This window comes from Myiozetetes cayanensis, unplaced genomic scaffold, assembly GCF_022539395.1.
Source record: "Myiozetetes cayanensis isolate MyiCay16 unplaced genomic scaffold, myiCay2020 scf6-25, whole genome shotgun sequence".
NCBI lineage: Eukaryota > Metazoa > Chordata > Aves > Passeriformes > Tyrannidae > Myiozetetes > Myiozetetes cayanensis.
The window spans coordinates 34613364-34633372 of record NW_026087853.1 but is presented as its reverse complement, the minus strand read 5'-3'; the positions used below and the strand labels follow the sequence as shown (position 1 = coordinate 34633372).

Sequence of the window (20009 nt, the reverse complement as noted above, 5' to 3'; positions counted from 1 at the left end):
CATCTCTCTTTGGCTCCAGTGGATCCTGCAGGGGCACAGGAGCTCTAGACAAACCTTTTGATGTGCTTACAGAAGTCAAGCAAGAAGGGCCACATTTTAGGCCAAATGAGCAGAAAATAATGACTTTTGAATGAGAGACATGAAACCACATTGAATACTCACAATGTACTTATGCATCAGACCCTCTCTTTTGGTTTCTTCTGTTGTTGTGTTGTTTCAGTTTTCTGCTCCTCTTTATTTTGGAGCTTAAGTCCTTTAATATAAGATCAAAGCACTTTAATAATTGGATAAGTATATATTTCACCTTCCTTATTCTCAAAATCACCTGAACCAGTTTCTTTCTTTCTTTCTTTCTTAGCCAAAGACCCCCACCTGGAAAAAAATTTTCCAAAAAAATGTAAGTTTCAGAAAATTTGTATGAACCAGTAACCAAAACCAGGAGATAGAATCAATACATGCACACAAGCTTGATTGTAGTGATCAACTAATATTCCAGGCTAACAATTATTTTCTAATAATTACATAAATTGTGCATGCTGGTTAGGGTGAGTGAAAGGAAGTGAATAGCTAAAAGAGATACACTGCTCAGGAGAAGGGAATTTGGTGTATTCGTATGTCCTAGACCTACACAAACAAAGTCCTGAATTTAATGTTACATGCAAAGTTTTACTTCCCCCATTCGTGAAAATGTTACAGAATAACTCTGTTACTGTAGTGGAGGGAGTCAGAGGGTACTAGATGTCCCATTCATTTTGAAGCAAAAATTTATGTGTTATTTTCTGCCCTAGAACCAGACTCCTATTCAGTACAGGAGCAGCAGGATCTCTTGCCTTTGTCTTGCAACTAATGCCTGCTTTGCTAGTGCCCTGGCTTCTTTCAGTGAGAAAAAGAGAAGTCTGAAGAGTGACAAATGCTTTGAGCAATTCTTTTTTTTTATTTGATGGCATCAAGAACCAAAGCAAAATGTGATAAAAATTAGGATTTCAAAATTAGGGCCAGGTTATCTAGCTGTTGAAAACTGGTAAGCCTGAATTGTCTGGTCACAAGTGTTTCACCACTTTTCTGAAAGCAGCCCTTTTCTAATGTGAACCTGACCCAGTACAGGGAATTGAGGCTAGGGATATGAAATTAGGGGACATGAAACCTGGGCAGCTCTTTGTTTCTGGGAAGGAGTGTTTAGAGTATTTTTAGAGGGCAGAAGAGGGGAAGGACATGCATAGGAAACTAGATCCTGCCGAGTGTGACCTTTGGGGATTCAGAGAAGGAGTGACAGCATCAATGCAGGATTAATGCGACGGAATTACTGCTCTGGACTTTCCAAATTGCACATGCCCCTTCTTTTCCCTACAGCATGATTTTATTTTTAATCCTGGACTCTCCATCTGTCCCTTTGGCTACTCTCTCTGGCTGCTTCAGGGCTGCTTCAAGGCTGCTGTGCTATGGCTTCCAGGCCTCACATGTCAAGCCTTGTAGTCTTTGCTGCATCCCATCAGGAGAATGAAAGCAGTCATGGATGACTGAATTCAACAGCCTGGAGCACTGACAGCAAGCACGAGGCACTCAGTTTAGTGCCTCTGGGGCAACTGCTTGGTTTCCTTTCCCCTCAAGGCTAGCCCTGAAATCGTGGGAGCGTTAGGAAGGACACTGAAGGCCAAAGAGGTGGATTTACGGAGGCAGCTTTTTAGTATCTTTGCTGGACTGGGACATTGTGGTAGGAGCTGGAAAGGGTAGTTTGCTAGGAGATATGAGATGAATGCAACTGCACCTGTACAGATTGTCTGCTCATCAGCTGGATATCCCATGGGACAGTTTCAAAGGCACTAAAGACATTTAGTAACATAAGTCCCATTGAAAGTCACTGACTTGAAAAATCTCCCCCTGTGTTTACTGCATGAAAAAGTGTATCTGACATGTGGTCATGACATGAATGGTGTACCCCTACATTTGTGTAGAGAACAGTTTGAAGGGAAACAGCTGGCTATAAGACTAGCAAAACTCTGGGCAACAAACCTTAAATTGCCATCCTATTCTGAAAGGTACCTACGTAAAAATAGTAACTTCTTACTCAACAGATATGTTCCCAGTGTGTAAAGAGAGTCAGAGCTGACAAGTGACAAATATATGACTTTACATCTTTTTCACAGCCTCAAAAAGCCAGTGCAGCTAGTAGGTTAGGGAAATTAGATCCTAATCCAGGTACCAGCAGAAATATTTATTAAGGACCAAACACTTGTCTCTGTGAAGACTCTCTGATGACTTGAGGGTTGTATAGGAGCTGCCATGGACTGAAATTTACCTTGCAACACATTTTACAGCAGTGAGGGAAGAAAGGAACTAGCCTGGGATTGATTTCATTGCCCAGAGGGGGTTTACAGAGCTGGCAATGAGAGAGAAAATACTACAGACTAGTAAGATGATTTTATGTGATATGGTCAGTAAAGTAGCTTCCACCAAACAATTGTTGCTGGGACCTTTTCCAGGGTGAAACTGCTTTTCAGTTCACCCTTACAAATCTTGCTCTGCACATGTGTGCTGGTCTGCACAGAGGTCTTTGCAGAAGGCAGAGTTATACGTGTCATACCTAATAGTATTTACCCCTTCTAGACAGCTGAAAACCCATGTTTTTCGTTCAAGACTGTGTTAAGAGTTAGCCCTAAGCAATCCCAGGGAAATAATGTGTGAAGGTTTTATAAACCCCTGTTTTGACATTGTCAGGCCAGTGTAAAATGTTTCCTTGTTCCTTGTCTTTAATGTCCAATGGAACACAGCTCTAACAGTGCTAGTTCTGTTCCAAATGCATAGAAGAGGGACAGAGTTTTTACATCCCCTTTATGTCTGGGTACTAATACTCTTAGAATTTCTACACCTTCTTCAGCTTTATCTAACAAAGTTCTGTCCCTTTCTTATTTTCACATGCAAAAGCTTGCGGGATTTCAGTCAGGTGGCCTTGTCTAGAGTGAGGAATATCAACAGTTTAATAAGAGAAGCAGCAGAAGCAATTCTGTGCTTTTATCCAGGAATAGAGTAGCTAACAGAATTAATAATGGGCTAGTTAGCCATCCACCTGTGATCACTTCCTCAAACAAAAACCAGGTCTAAAATGATTGCAATTTATAGACTGTACATTGGTGAACATGAAAGAATCAAAGGCCTTGGTTCAGTTCCCAGTTTCACATCACAGATCTCTCCCCCATTGGACAGATACGAACTGTCCCTTTGTTGGCATGTCAGCTGAGAAGGGTCAGGACCAAGTAGCTTTGATGCTGAATTCCACTCTCACCCCTGGAGGTAAAGATAGAGCAGTCTGTGCTGTGGAGAAACAGAGCTTTTCAGTTTCCAGAGCTGCCAGCCTGGTCCGCTGTAGGAACACAGAACTGCAGAGAAACCTTGCTGGGTAATTCCTGTCTTGCAGGTAGCCCGGTAGCCATGTTACTTAATTTTTTCCACTAACTTACCAAAGCTCCATATTATATGGTATCTTTGTCCCAGCAGGTCATTTCAAAACATTGCTTTTCAACTAGAAAACAAAGCACAACAACACAAACAACCCCCTTTTGAAAATATTAAAAGAAATAATTTGACTTCTCTTTTATTTGGGGGCTGTTTTCTGGCTAATTTAATGTTTGTATTTATCCTCTAACACCTGTTCATCTATTCATTCATTCATATTCAGTAAAGCAAGATATTTGAACATCTTCAGAAATGAATGTGTGATGATCCTCAACTGAATATGTGCTGGCAGTGACCTACTGCCAGGGATGAACAGTTTGGGGTATCTGTGGAGAGGATCTCCATTGCATTCCAAGGTCCATTAACATAGTGTGTATCTTAGGAGGTGAAGGGTCAAGATCACCTTTGAGAAACCTGTATGGAAGCTGAGGATTTGTTTAGTTTATATTGCACATTTTTCATAGGAGGGTGAGGGGCACAAGGAGACCCGAGGGGTGATGGAATAATGCTAACATTCCTCTTGTCCTTGCAGGCTCGGGGATCTGGAGGTGGCAGGAGACGGAATGATGCTGCCTCCCAGGATGATCACGACAAACCCTATGTTTGTGACAGTAAGTAGCACCCAGACAGCTGATTCTGCTTCCAGCCTGGTCCTACCAGCTCAGTGCACTCAGGGCTTCATTTTTTCCCTTCCAGCAAAATATTCTGCTGCTCTCTGACTTGCATGTTTGCCACCTGCTGCTGCTGCTGCTGCTGCTGCTCTTGGTGTTTTTGCATGAAAGAAATAAAATTAAGTCCTCAGCAAGACTCCACTTCCCTTTGCCCTTTAATAAATGATCTCTTACATTTTCTTTCTCCTTCTCTTTTTCTGGCTTCTCTGCCTTTTGTCTTCTTTCCCCCCATGTAAGTTTCACCCTCTATTTCTTTCTCTGTTTCAGATAGTTACAAACAAAAGCATAACTCAAAAATCTCCGACAAAGGTACTTCACCCTCATTGTATCTCTTGATATACTTGGTGATTCTCTTTCCTTCAGTCCTTTTAAAATCTCTAAATCTGGGCTAAATTCTGAAGGTCTTGTTCTTATCCCTCACTCAGAAAGTACTCTTGTGGCATCATTAAAAGTTGAGCCCTTCTAAGAAACAAATAACATCTGGAATGCCTTGTTTTGATACATATTCTCCTTGAATATGTATGTTGACCATAATGGCCATGCTGTTTGACATCTTGCAGTTGGACTGCAGGTTAAGTAAGGCGTTGCTCCAACTGAAAATTTATACTAGAGCGCAATGCTGACACTGAAGGAGGATAGCAGAGTCCTAGTATGAGGGAAGAATCCGATATTTGTTACACAAAGGTTTGAGGGTTTTAAATAGTCTAGTTCTTGGTGCTTTCCTTCTTTTGATACTCTTTGCTTCACTAGGTTATTTCTTTGAAGAGCACTTATCTTACCCACGTGTTTTCTTTTTTAAACATCCCATCTTAAGGCTTACTGTAGAGTGTACATGCGATTGTCATTTGTGCTACCAGGTGCCTTCTAGCCTATAAGAAAATATCCTAACAAAAGTTAATAGTAGGAGATCTTAACTTCTGTGATCCAAAACTAATGGTTTTGAGGACAACTAGCATCCTACTTTTTCTACTATTTGCCAATCTTATGTTACTGACTTTAAATGGATAACCTTTACTATGGTAATCTATGGGGGTATTTTCTGCTTATTTTTAAAAACATGAAGAAATAAGGAGCATGCATGGTAAATAAGAACTATATTCCATGTGATGCACTCATATTCTTGTATGGTGAGACCAGGTGACTGCACCATACAGTGATGGATATGTTAGATATTTTGCTTCAGCAAGATGAATATTTCAAGGGCAGTGAGCAGAAATGGAAAGACATGAATGGGGCTGTATAAACACATGCTCAAGGAGGAAGAGCCCTTTAAAATATGAAGAGTCAGAAGACTTATGCTGGGGTTAAATAGCTGTCCTGGCTGGTGTGTTGGAAGCACTAAAATGTGTCTTCTAAAATTTCCCCGAGAGCTCAGGATGTATCTTGCTGAAACCCATAGGTTTCCTCTGCTGGTATATGAATAACTTTCTCTATCTATTTTCTGGAACAGCCTTCTAAATCCAAGGACACTTGTCAGTGGTAGTCATTTGGAACATAATGACTCTTTACTGTTTGGTCTTGCATTGCTTTTGGATTTTACCAAGAACTCACAACATGCATAGTAGTGATTTGCACAGGGTAAATTAAACATTGAAGATATCAAAGCAGGCAGCAGAAATCTGGCCTGAAGTCAAGACTCTGGTACATTGTTGTATTGATGGAATTTTGCCTTGGCTTATATTTTGGAGCATAAATTTACCCTTTGGTTTTGGAAATATAAACTTTCCTATTTCATTTGGCTGATACATTTCATTTTTAGGAAACTTATAGTTAGAGTCATAGGGAGCTCTGGAATCCAGACTTTGCACTGCGACTCCTCCTTTTCCATTGTAGATAGCTGAGAAAAGGGTTATGTGATAGCAGAACTCTTTTACCTGACTGTGGAGCAGAAGGAAAGAACTGTCCCAATTGGAATGTCATCATCCCGAAGTACTATCCTGCCCTTGTTAACTTTCTATAGAAATATTACACACAATTAATGATGAATAATTAGCCAATTGGCTTATTATCGAAGCCTCTTTTCTACTAGGGTAGATTTCTTAAATCAATTTTTTTCTTTGAAATTATTTGCTAAATATTTTCATAGATAAAAGTCTAATTGTGGTAGGTTAGAAGTTGGTTTGCAGAACTCCATGTACAGATGTTTTGGGCAGATAGGTTTGTTTTACCTGGAAACATGAAGGTGAAAAACAGTGAATGTATTCCCTGTTTGGGAGAACTTGATTTCTTCAATCATATTACTGGTATAAAAAATTACCTTAATGGGTCAGCAGTTTACTTTTTCTGTATATTATTTAACTTGCCTCCAGCTTGCTTTTTCTGCAAGCATTCTGATATTTAAGTTTTGAAAATGGCCACAAAGAAGAAAGGATAAACATAGCTAAACCAAATTAATTTTCGTATTAAACTGCATGGGCACAAAAAATGATTTGTGGTGAAGAACTTTTGTAGACTTACACATTCATATTTATGTGAAACAAGAATGTATCCCCAGCTTTTATTGGTAATAAAAAAGTTATAGGAAAAAAATAGTCTGTGTGTCAGGAAGATGATGCAATACCCAGCTGACACTGCCCCTTGTGTTTGAAGATAGCAATGCTATTAGTGAAAAGGCCTGCCTTTTTTGTAAGAGACGTTCAGCTATACACCAGTATAAAACTGACTAAAAGTACAGAATTTTTATATGGATAGAAGGTTTTCAAAGCTCAAAATGTTTTGTCATCCTGTGTTTTTTTTTAAAAAGTGGTTGGTTTCTTGTTTTGTGGAATGAAATATTCTGAAATACTTCAGTTGATTTTATTGAGCATATATTGTATGAGAAGTTCAGAATAAAATGTTTGACCAAAGCATCAGTAAAATTGCTAGAACAATCACTAACTTCTTCGTTTCATCAAATCACTAAGTAGAAAACTTGTTGGTCAGGTTTTCAACCAGTTGCAGTGGATAGCATTGTGCCTTGATAATATGCTCCAATCATGAAAGTGGCAGGACAGCCTAGTGTGAAATGGGTACAGGCTGGAAATGGTACCATAGCCAAATGACTCAGCTGTATGAGACCAGTCCCAAACCCAGTCTGAACACCTGGCTGGGACATACAGCAGATGCCTCAAAAGGAGCAAGCAAAGCTTCCGATGTCAAGCAAGAGAAGTGGAAGATACGCCACCCCCACTGTTCATGATAAACTGAGCATGTGATTTTTGAAGGAGGGACAGAGTGAATGAATGAATGAATGAATGAATGAATGAATGAATGAATGAATGAATGCATGTTATGTCAAATATTTACCTGGGGAACCATTATTTCTGCTAAGCAGTTTTCTTAAAAATCCTTCTACTATTTTCATAATGTATATTATATATTATTATATATTATTTACTACTTTTTAAAAAGAACAACCTTCTCTGAAATTTTTTCTAAAAACTTGTATTTTGGTTTAAAAGTTGCAATCAGTTGTAGCACCTGAGCTTTATGACTTCAAATGTCTATTTCCTTTAGACAGAGCAGTTAGTTTGTGCTGAATCTCTGCAAGTTATTAACTTTCCTGCTATCCCTCCTCATTTGTCTGCTTTCATTCTTTTCAAGTTCCCATGGAGACATGGGACTATGTCCACCTTTGTTGTCCCTCTATCTGTGCAAGATTTCCCTTGCCCATCTCTAAAAGGAATTGTTTCTTTCTTCTCCTTTTACCAATATGTTCTTGTCTCCTTTAAATTTTATTCCCATATAAATTTCTAATTTAGCATAGCAACTTATATTTGTATTGTATCTTTTTTTCACAGTCCCTCTGAGTCTGAGCTATGCATTCAGATCCATTCCGTGTGCAAAATGAGAATTTACTGAAACCTTCCTATGATCTCTGATGGATCAGTGACTAATGCAACACTGTATGTACCCAGAGACACTGATCCTATAGTGTTTTTTAGAAGCTGATTCTTTTGTGAAGAACTTAATTTTCAGGTTTCTCTAGTTATTTAACACACATTTTCTCTGCCACAGTCCAAGACTAGCAGTCCTTGCACTGTTCTCAATGGATAATAATGTCTTCTACTTCTGTAAACAGTTACTGGGACTTCTTCCAGCTGTGTTTTCATCAGCTCTTTACTGAACTTATTTCTTTTATCTGCAAAACCACAAAGGGTGTTTTTTAAGTAGCAGTGGCCAAAACTAAGTTGAATGCACTGTTCTGAGGATACAAGCACTTCAGAAGAGGAATGGTTGATACATTTACATGTACTTACAATTACTTAAAGAAATGGGTTTTATGCAACTTGCTCTGTGTCTATAAGAGGTAGAGATGGCTAACCTAACAGGTTGTTTAGTAAAGCCTTCTTCAGTGCAAGATGCTTCTCTCCAGTTCTGTGTCGTGTTTCAGTGGCAAAGGAGTTTTCAAACTTGTTCACCATGTGTATTCATATTTAATATACCATTTGCTATAGCTTCTTGTTCCTTCCCTATTCAACCTGTTTCTACTCAGGCAGATTATCATGTTTAGTATCCTCATTATACTGCTTCATCCTGTTTATACTGTGTTTTATTTATTGATACAAGGTGTCATATTAATATGTATTAATTAAATTACTGTTTGAAAGAATTCTTTGATCAGTGAATCTCATATGATATATTTTTATTATTATTCCAGTATTTTCACCAGCAATCCATTCTCTGCATGTTTGATTCTTTTACTATCTATTCCACCCTTCATATTAATGATAAAACCACAGGCAAGCATTGGGTCCAAACAGGACTCTTTCAGGTGCTTGAAGATGCAGAAAGGTGCCTTGTGAAGGTTTAAAAAAATTGGGATCCTAATTCTCACTGATTTCAGCTGGAGGTAAAACTAAACTGTTTTCCCTAGATAACTCACTAAGTGCCTATCTGCTTGTGTTATGCCTATAGTCCCTAAATGAACACTTTGAACTTGTCATTGAATTACTAATAATTATTCAGAACATAGATTTGTTTTAAAAGTGCTTGACTCTACATCCTAATCACTATAGCTTGAAACATCCTTCTGCTTTTTCTGTAAGTTCATCATGCAACGAGGCATAAAAATGTCATTATTTTGAGGTTAATCTTTTTCTTCCCCATCCCCTTTCTCTACTAAACATATTTTAGGTTCTGCCAACAAAAGGCTGGAGTCTTCAGGTAGCTTAATTGATTTAACATGAACAGATTCCACTGAGTTTCAATTGATACAGAGCATCCCTCTTCTTTAGTTTCCTTAGAAAATCCCAGTTAAATGTTATATTGTTCTTGCATGACTTGCCAAATGCAGTTCCTTGAGGTCTAATCTTTAGGAACTATTTTATTGTATTTGTTCAAAAAGTGACAGCTCTAGTAATTTCCTTGCTAACTTAACCTGTCTTCTTTGTCATCTCCTTGAAATGGTCCTGATCCTGTCAAACATGTCATTGATTGTCTGGAAGGTTTTCTGGAATACAAAAGGCCTACCAGATAAATCCTGATTGAGCTTGATTTTTACTAGTTCTCAGACACTTAATCTGTTGTCTTAATTCTTACAGATACTATGAATGATTCTGACACTACTAAGTGCTGCTGCTTAGGACAGACCTTTGATTAAATTTCACAATTTCAAGCTGATTTGAAAATGCTTTTGTTATAGCATTGTATTTTTACATGCTTCTCATAATCTCCATCATGACTTCAACTTCCCTTTAAACTATTAACAGTTTAAGCCCTAAATCATCTCCTGGTATTATCCTCTCTAGTGAATCCCTAAGTAGTTAAGCAATAAGATCTAGAATAAGATTATTGTTCAGAAGAACCCAACAAATAACTCTCCAACCATAGCTGCTATTCTTGGCTTCCATTGACTTCATTATTGGTAGAGAAGACAAAATTAGAGAGACAAGGACACTTTCTAAATTTTTTTAAAAAAAATATTGAATAACACAGATCTCGAGTAGAGCACATGGTATGAGGGGAACAGAGTTTATCCTGATAGCTGAACATTTTCTTCTCGCACAGGATACTTGTTTTCTCCTTTGCTCCTGATAGCAATCCGTTTATTGAAATGTGCACAGATATATTGTTGACCTGTGCATGTTTTGCACTGGGGTTCAACGTTACTTTGATCTTAATTCTGCAGATAGATTCTGGGACTTGTCCTCTGGGGGTACTGAAAGAAGGACTATTTACTGCCTACAGAAAATTCCCTATCAAATGGGTTACTAAATAGCTGCTCTAATACTGGGAATGTATAGCATAGTATTGAACAGAGAGGGACAAACATAACACCTTTCCATCAGTGGAGGTCAAAATGCACTGTTAGTGTTTGAGATCTTTAGACGTGCCAGAGTGCGGACACAGCTGTAACAGGGGAGAACATATTACCCAAACCAGTACAAAACAAGAAATGTTTTTAATATTTTTTTCTTTTTTGGAGTGGAGTAAATGGTAGGACAGGAAGATAATTATAAAGAATGACTGCCTGCCAGCAGTTAACTCAAGATTTAGTATTTGACAAAGCCCAGCTGAGAAGAAAGAACGGGAGGCAAAGGAGAAAAGCAAAGAAAGACAACGAGGGGGACAATATTCAGTGACAAAAAAAAAAAAAAAAGCAGCATGTACTCCCCCAGTTTCCTGTTTCCACTAAAAACATGGATTGTTTCCTTCTGTCTCATGCTGGTGACAGATTGTGCAAAATGTATGTGGAGAGCTGGCTGGAACATAGCTCACAGTCTGCCAAGGACCAAATGTGTAACAATTTCAAAATGACAGCCACACAGCCATTAGATATTTGATGAGGAAGTCTTCTAAGTCATGGGTTTCAAATCCTCTTTTTAACAGAGCAAGTATTTTATATTAATTTTACTTATGAAACTCTACGAGAAACGTAAACAGAGTGGGAATTTGCTTATCCAAAGAACTGCAGGTTTTTACAGGCTAGAACTTAAAAGAGAACTCTCTTTTATGAAACACTCAATGCTTGTGATTACACTGTCTGCAAATTATGTTTTTCCCCTATAACACAGTTGTGTAATATCTTCATTTCAGTCTTCAAATTGGAAGGAAAGTAACGTTTATCATAGGAGAGTGTCTGGTGGCCTAATAAAATCTCTCTCTCTTCCACATATGTGGCATTTGATCCACACTGCTGTATTATTGCTTACTTACCCAGCTTGTTCCTGAGATGGCATTCATATCGGGTCATAGCAAAAATACATCCTTTGAATGCAGGAGGAATTGGAGTGGGTTACGTTCTACAAACTCCCACTGTTTTCATTGGGCTTGGCTACCTAATTAAAGATCAAGTCAACTTTCTAGTGTTGAGATTCAGGATGAAATCTACCACATGTGAGGATGATGAGCCTATCCAGCAAGGAAAATTAAAGATAAAAAAGTCAAAGCTGCTGTAAGTCAAGGCCGTTTGGCAAAGTTTACAAAAGGCACACTCTCACTTGCTATGGGTGAGCTGCATAGCATTAAGAACTAATCAACAGCACACATTTCAGACTGGGAAAACCAGTTCTTATTATGCTTTTGTCAGCTCTGAGAGTGAGAAAGATGTGGCGTAAGCACTGGTATGGATGCTGGAACTCCAGTCCTGGTAATGTTAAAAGATCACTGTGTGGGCAACTCAGCCCCTCTGTGGTTCTCCTTTTTCAGAAGTGAAATGAGAATACTATTTCCCACTCAGGACTGTGGAGGAAAATTAATTAACGTTTGAAAAGCCAGTCTTGCAGTGGGACAAGCTATGTAAGAGCTAAGTGTTTATTAATGATTGCCGCTTTATAGAAACTACTTCTTAGCACAGTGATTTGGTAGACTAATAAAATGTGCTCTTACCTGGAAAATAAGAGATTAGGGTGAATTCATGAAGATTCAATCTGCTGGAGAAACCATGAAGTTCTCACTTAGCTTTCATTCTAGCAAAGTCTTACTGAAGCCAACAGTTCTTTTGCTTCACTAATATCATGACACACTTCTTCCCCTGCAAAAGTCTATTTTGCTTGAGGAAACCTCTGCAGTTTCAATTCATGGCATTCCTTTGGACTTTTACAGAACATGACTTTGAAAGATGTAAAAGTCTAGACACCAAGAAAATGTCCTACAAAGGACAGTGTAGACAGTACTGCTTCGCCTCAGCTCTGGTTATAAAGTCCTCTAAATTCATTTCTAGCTAGGCATGTTTCAGATTGCTGTCATCCTTGATGGCCACCTGAAAGAGTCTTGGCAGTGGGAAGGGCTCAGCTGCAGAATTACTACTGCCTCAGCTTATATCGATTCTTGCTTTTTCCTTGTGAGCTGATAATTTTTTGCTGGAGAAGGACAAGTCTGCCGACCCATCTGATTTCCTGTGCCATCCTAAACTCTGCAGCTAAAATCCCTGCAGAATCCTGTAAAAAATGGAGTCAAGGCCACAAGTCTTGTCAGGAACGGAGTCAAGGTTTGGGACTTCCTGCAGGGATTGCAAGTTTCCTTTTGCGCATTGAGGGAGAAAGATACAGGAGACGTGTATTTGAGGACAGCATGCTTTTGTAAGGTAACAACAGTAGAACTAGACCTATGGGTATGTTTTCAAGAAGAGTTGAATGAAATTAAATCTGGCAGGGCTTTTAGAAATATCTTTGATTTGAAACTCCCTCCGATGGGTGAATGGGACTGGGTGTTAGAGTTATCTCATTTTGCATTTACATTAGCATTAACGCAGAATCAAGATATATGAGAGCAAGATAGAGTTGAATAGTATGTATCATGTAGATATTTAATTGCAAGTGCCTCTTCCTTTGTCAGTACAGCACTGATCACCTGATAGCATTCTGGAAATAATTTGACAGAAGTGTTTGAACAGTATTGGTAATTCATAGCAATAGAATAATTTTTTAACTTTCTTCTTCAAACACACAAAAGTAAAGGGGATAGAGTAGGATATTTAATGTGATGCTCAATCTGCTAAAAATGTAAATATCTCTTTCCATTTTAAGAAATGCTGCAACATTTATGTAATTGGAGGAGGTTACCAGTCTTAAATAATTTAAACAGTGTGCATTTTGTAGCTCTCTCCTGTTTGATGATTACTTTAGTGTTAAGCTTTTTCCACTATTCCATAAATGGAGACAAACTCATCCAAAACTGTGGATATCTTGTTTTGACTCTTGGTCAGCATCTGTTCCACTGCTTGTCCTTTGCTCTGTAGGATCATAGAGAAGGAGAAGTAGTTTCACTCTCCAGAAAGCATTAGGAGAAAACATGGGTGGTGGTAGGAGAAGGGAGACTGAACTGATGTTTTAGGGAGAGCATGCATCTAACAGCAGCCTAGTTGTTCAGAATGCCTGGCAATAGAGTTAGGTTTACATATGAAACAAGGGCAGATGCTTCAAAGAATGGATGTGCATATATATATATATATATATATGGGTATTTTACTTTTCCTCGACATTTCTTCCTCCCTCCTGCAGGAGTTCTCATTTCTAAAATCAAAGACTCAAAAAATCTGTGGCTAAGGACATATTACATTTGAAAAAAACTTTTTCCTGGTATGACCACTGTGTGATCATCACCTTGCAGAATGAAGAAAACTGGGATAAAAGTATCTAACATTCCAGATATTCGTACATATCATAAGGTTGTTTTACATGTTTCTAATAAGGCAAACTGTTTTCCTTGAGGGAATTTGCGAATCAGCTAGAAGATATTGAGAACAAAAAACTAAGCTTTGATTTACAATTTTCTATAATCTGTTCCAGAATGTGGAACATCAATTGGCTTTTTGTGAGTAGTACCAGAAAGGTATAAAAATCAAAGTTTAACTTATATGTGAGTGAATAATTGAGGTGGGTTTTTTTTCTTTAAAAATTTATTTGTGGAGCCTTTTGATGTTCCTTTCCAGACCTTCCCAGACCCAGGTTTCAGTATTGGGGATAAATGAAGTATTTAGGAGTGGATGGTGACTTCCTCCTAGGAGATTCTTTTCAAGGGGCTTAAAAACAAGACAGGGTTCTGTTCTCTTTTCTGGTACCACTTCCCTTGACCTTCTAAGCAAGTTATGCAGGACAGATTACTGGATAGGACATTCACTCCTGTGCGAAATCCTTGAGGTTAATGAAGGTAATACCATGACTGAAAATGTGGCTAGGAGTAAAAACTGGCAGGAAGGGCACTAAGCTTCTTTGTTTTCCAATCATTTAAAATTACAATAATTGTATTTGATGGACAAAACAGCTGTATAAAAGAAAATTGACATTCTGAGAATACTTTGAAGATAAAAAGTGATAACTCTTAGAGAAAATAACATGAATTAAACCCTTCATAGAAACTCAATTTGGATGTAATGGATCTTAAGATGTAGCTTGCTCTTGTGGTGAATTCCCTGTGAAAATGTAGACCTTTCATCACCTTGAGCTGTTTGATCCTGTTCTTAATATCTGTTGATTTAGTCCTAAAATAAACAAAAGTTCAGAAGTAGGATTCTCTGTCACATATTGTATTATTTATTGAGATGCTGAATATGAAGTTTACCTGGGCAAATAAGTATCACTACCACATGTTCCTCTAGCAAGAAACTGTGAAGGATTTCCATCTCCTTATCTTGACTAGGAATCTGAATAAAGCTATTTATTAACCTTTTAGAGAAAGTTTTTAAAAAACCCCAACTGTTTCTTTTCTTTCAGAGATCAGTAATGAAGAAAATAATGCCCTTTCTTCTCAGTCTTATTCCCATTGCTGTGCATTGTGCAGTACCAACATTGGAACTGGCATTTCATTTAATTTTATGTGCAGTCTTGTTAGTAATCTTAGCAGAGAGGATTAGGGCTGTATGAGCTGCAGGGATTGAACGTGCATTTGCCTAGGCCTGTAGGAATGAACTGTTAGCAGCAAGGTGGGAAGAAAGCTTGTTCAGAGACCTGTGGCTGCAGGGCTGCCCTCTGTCATCTTCCACCAGTGCCGGTGGGAGGGGTTTTGGGCAGGCGCATGGAGTGTGTGGTGCTGTTCTTAGAGGAAATGGGAGCATTATTTGAGAGGATGCTGCTATGGTTGTGGATCACACTGATATTTTCATTTTGTCTTCCCCTCCCTCATATCTCCTTTCCTCCCAGTCTGTGGCAAGCGCTACAAGAACCGGCCTGGGCTGAGCTACCACTATGCTCACACCCACCTCGCCAGTGAAGAGGGTGATGAAGCCCGTGAGCAGGAGACCCGCTCTTCCCCTGTCCACAGAAATGAAAACCACAAACGTGAGTAGGATTTTCCCTTTACCTTTGAGATCCTTTTCAGGTGTGTTGCCTCCATCCTGTCTTTGCCTTGCGGAGGCTGGCATTATTGCCTGGCTCTGTTGTGAGTGACTGGGACTTGGATGCTTGGAGCTAATCAGCCACAGCTCACATGGGTGCTGGCTCAGCTAGTCAGAAATTCATTTCAAACCCAGCATTATCTCTGCAGCAAGTCACTTTCCCATTACTGGGAAGGAAGTGGCAAGGAAAGCAGGGGGTGGGGGGGGGGGGAAGAAGAGGTGCCCAACCTGCCCATCATCAAACAGCTTCCCAATGGCTCTTAGCAGGGTTGTTAAGGAAATACACATCCAGTAGTTTGAGGGGGTTACCTCTGTTTTACTTCTGAATTAGAGGCATTTGCCAATGTCTCCAATTTTAGGTATGAAACTAACAGCGCCTTTCTCCCTTATTCCTTCATCTGCTCCCCGAACAGCTTACCCTCAACTTCACCAAAAGCTGCTTCTTAGTTACAGTTTGGGAAAATCTATGAAACCACATCAGTATTGATCTGCAAGGAGGAGAGCTGGAACATGAGAGGAGAGTTATGCGCCTCAATTCCCCACACTGGTACAAGGCTGAAAGCAATCTTAGTGGTCCGAATTTATGTATGATGAATCACATATGCTCAGTGTGGTCCATCATAAGGTCCATCACCCGATTTGACTGTCCTTCCTGTGCTTCTTAGGCAAGGAACAGGAAGTCAAGGAGACTGTGTTCTATTACTGATTTTTCCAAGTCTCTAATCCCCTGTTTCTCAATTTGCCAGTGTGCAATAGTTTGTGATGTTTGCTGTCACCTTGGGATTTGTGTAGATAGCTTTGTTCACTTTCAAAAGCATGTGATCTGTGTCATTTTTGTTCAAAGTAGTAAAGCAATGAAATGCTTATAGGGAAAAATATGCAGGGAAACACTTTCTAATGCATTAAGAAGAACTGCAAGAAATATGGAAGTAGGAAAACATTTTCTTTCTAAGTAGGATAATTGATCATTGTCCCCAGGGAGATGTGGGAGGGGGTTTCCTTCCTCCAAAGCATCTGCTACTAGCCACTGTTTGATCTTGAAGGACTGTTTAGTATGATGCCACTTGGAAATCCCTATGTTTCTGTCACTTTTATGCTCTACCTTTTAGTTATTCACATGTTTTGTAGATTCACAGCAAAAGTAATTTTGACTCCTCCAGCTGTTGATAAACTTGAACTGTCAATGCACTAAGAGTGACTGCTTAGGCAGGCTGGGGAATGTCAGTGTTCAGCCAGTAGCATTTGTTTACTTAGCATTTACATCAGCTCTGGGGTTTTTTGATTGTTTGTTTGTTTTTTCCTGTGACTGCAGTAGTCAGTAATATTTGCATACCTGAGAGGCATATTGCAAATCTGTATTGAATTAATATTGATAATGGCCTTGCATGGATGCCCAAACAAAAAAGGATAATGTTCCTTGCCCCTCAGCTTGTCATAGATGACAATGACACTCTTGGTCCTTGTGTCTCTGGTGCTTAGGAAATTACAGAAGTTAGCAAGAAAAGCTAGAAAAGCTATGGTAAGGTTAGGAGCAGTTGGCTTTGGCGCATGGAAAAAAAGATGCGTCTACAGTGTGGGAAAGGGTAGAGCGAAAGCTGCTCAGGTTTGTGTTCCCCCAGAGCTCCTGTGTGGTACATGTAGCAGAGGGAAGTGGCTGATGCACAGATCCACAAACAGGAAGAAGTTTAGGAACCATTGGGGTAAAGCACTCGAAGCCCAGATTCCTGAGTGGAAAGAGTCTGCTTAACAACCAGCTGGGAGCCAGTGGGGTACGGGCAACAGCCATGCAAATGTGTAGATCAGCCCTGGGGAAAGTCTCAGATTCTGGAAGGTAACACTCCCAAATGGCTTAGCTGTCACATGGGATGTTTGTTCCTTTTTGCATCTTTGTTTTCAGCCTTGAGCTCAGATCTTGCATCTTTTCTCTTTCACTGAGCGATATTTAATTTATGCTTCTGTTTGTCTTCCATGTGAATGCTAAATGTCCACATTGCTAATTTGCAGTCATTTAATGGTCCCTTCATACAGGGGGATGGTGGGGAGCCAGGGCATCAGATCTTTCCTCTCCCCTAAGAACTGCTAGGCATGTGTTATGAATTAGATTTGACAGATCTGCAGCATTGTAGGTCTCAAGCTTGAAGAGTCTTCTCTGCACGGGCTTGAGGCTCGAGGGGGGGGCTAAGAGGGAGGGAAGCTGGGGGGATGTTGATCCAAACAGCTAATCCACAACCCATTGTACAGGAGGACCAGAGATGCGGTATAGAGTAGGATCTGGTTATTTGCTTAGCAGTGTGTCAGAGATATGAGCAGCCTGATTTAGAAAAGGCAAGGGAAATCAAACCAGCCATTTTGAATTTGCCATGCAGTAGGAGGTGAGCACCGGGTCAGTAAAGTTCAGGCGGGCAGCTGGAGCATAAACTTCCTTCCTTTGTACCAATGACTCCTCTTTAGCTTCCACTCCTTGCAGAACCTGTGGTAACAGCAGCTGTGGTGATGCAGGAGGGAGCAGAGCTTCTGCACGATTCAGTTATTGATGCCCTTCATTGTACCAGGAGCCCCTGGTGGTCTAGTGGTAAGGGCGTGGCGCTGTCACTGCCGAGACCCGGGTTCGATTCCCGGTCAGGGCCACTCCCGGGCAGGTGGAGCTCATTAGCCTTAAAGGCAACCCATCTACGTCCTAAGGACCTCGCTGCCACCGTCCAAGCTCGCTTGGCCCCGGCAGATGAACCTTAGGATTAAAGGGTGGGCTCAGTTCCGCGCACACTGTGTCTCACCTAAAAAATCCAATGCGCAGGCTGGAAGGTGGAAAGACCTTCCCCGGATCTTCGCTCGCGAAGACTGGCCATTATTATTATCATTGTACCAGCTCAGGAGGTGAAAGCCTCTTGTCTTTCTGCACACTCAGTCCCTTTTCTCATCTTCTCATGCACAGACCAATTTGAGTAGGTCAGAAAATTATCTAGAGATTGGAAAAGAGATGTAGATAGGAGGAACCTACTTGAAGCTGAGAATCACTGAATAGATGCGTCTCTAAGAACCCACACTGGCCCAAGTCCCAGGTCACCTCCTTGGCACATCTCATTGTCCTTGACTGTTGTAGGAGGTTTGTTTATTTACATCTCTTTACATCTCTCTCTCTTTCTGTCCTCCTTCCTCACCACTAGATTACCCACTGCAACATGAAGACAGTTCAGCCATTTTCTCTGGCCTTTGTCTTTCCTAAAACACCTTAGTCTGTGCTTTGTTTGAGCTTTAATTGCTTTATTTTTATGCTTTATCTAGCCCTTTGACACAGATAAATAGCCCTTTCTCAGTGTCTAGTCTTGCCTCTGCCTACACACACATTTATTTTTGACCTACTCTCTGATGTTTTTACCTGAGTATGGAACTGTAAAAAGGAAATGACATTAAACTCTTAAAAAAGTCAACTTCCTCCTTTCTCAACTCCACTGATAAAAATAAATGATCCCATACCACTCTCAGACTTTTTCTCTGCTGACTTTTCCTCTACATGTTGGCACCGAGAGCATGAGATTTGTGAGCTCAGGGTGCATCCAAGCCTGCCACAAAACACCTGCTGTTTTATTCCATCTCGCTCCATGGGTACAGGCCAGGTCTGGGGGCAGCTGGTGCTCACAAATTTTGAGACAGTTCTGATAAAGGAATTACATTAGACTTCCATCTATTCAAATGCATCTGTGAATGAGCGTACTAGTATAAATACTCTTCCTTAATTCCTGGGAGAAGAGGATAGTCTGTCTACATGGAGAAAAACTTCCTCTCCTTTAAAGGGGAAGAGTTTTCAGTGGCATTTTGCTATGCGAAACGGTTGCAGGCAGCTGTGTGGTAAACAACAACTGAACAGGATCTTATGCCCACAAGCAAAAGACAGTCCTAAATAAAGTACATTGTGCAGGCTGTCGCTGGCCTTGCTGCCGAGTGCAGTTTGGTCCGTCCTGCAATACATGTGCTTAATGAGAATGCAGTCCTGTGCCCTCCTGGCCCTCTGTTAGCTTGAGCATCTGACCTGCAAAACCATCTGTGTACATTATTTTGTGGCATCAGCCTGTTGTGCCCAATTCCGTCACAGATTTTATTATGTGGATAAATCTCTACTGGAGAGACCAGCCAAAGTTGTTTGTGTACTCTAAGCATAATTGGATACCCAGTCTCCAGAGATAAAAAATTAATGTGCTAACCTCAGTGTGCCTCCAAGCTGTCCTCCAGCTCCCCCACACAGTCATCTTTGAAACATTTTTATTTCCATCCAGGCAGGGGGCTGGCCATGAATAAATGACGAGAGTCAACCCCTCAGTTGGAGATGAGCTGTTTGTTCCTCTCCACAAGAAGCATCAATTTGAAAAGCTACATCAGGCCTACTTTTTCCCCGCCTCAGTGCCGATCCTTGCTGGGGCCATGGTAGGAGCTACTTCTGAATGCAAGGATGCATCAATGCTCACCTTGCAATAAGATACCCCACGGCAGGTGCTTTTCAGTGAAAATATGTACATTACCTTGAGTGGACTTATTAATATAATCTGTTTGAGTTTTTTCTGTTTGAGTTTTTTCTCTTTTTAAGAGCTTGTTTTCATAAGGAAAAAGACGCAGAATACTAAAAGAAATGTTAGTGATTG

At 40.1% G+C, this 20009-nt stretch overlaps 1 protein-coding gene across 9 annotated transcripts in view; it reads left to right on the top strand.

The window, feature by feature from the left end:
- DPF3 (double PHD fingers 3) overlaps nt 1–20009 on the top strand; it is a 172938-nt gene that overhangs the window by 102667 nt on the left and 50262 nt on the right. For 4 of the 9 annotated variants that reach the window (XR_007631655.1, XR_007631656.1, XR_007631654.1 and 1 more), the window contains exons 6-9: nt 359–397; nt 3983–4061; nt 4389–4430; nt 15182–15319. Coding sequence is in view for 4 of the 9 variants with exons in the window: in XM_050337222.1 (XP_050193179.1) it covers nt 359–397; nt 3983–4061; nt 4389–4430; nt 15182–15319 (298 nt within the window). In the remaining 5 variants the exon portion in view is untranslated. The remainder of the gene's footprint in view (nt 1–358; nt 398–3982; nt 4062–4388; nt 4431–15181; nt 15320–20009) is intronic. The other 5 variants (XR_007631657.1, XM_050337224.1, XR_007631658.1 and 2 more) reach the window with 3 other exon arrangements.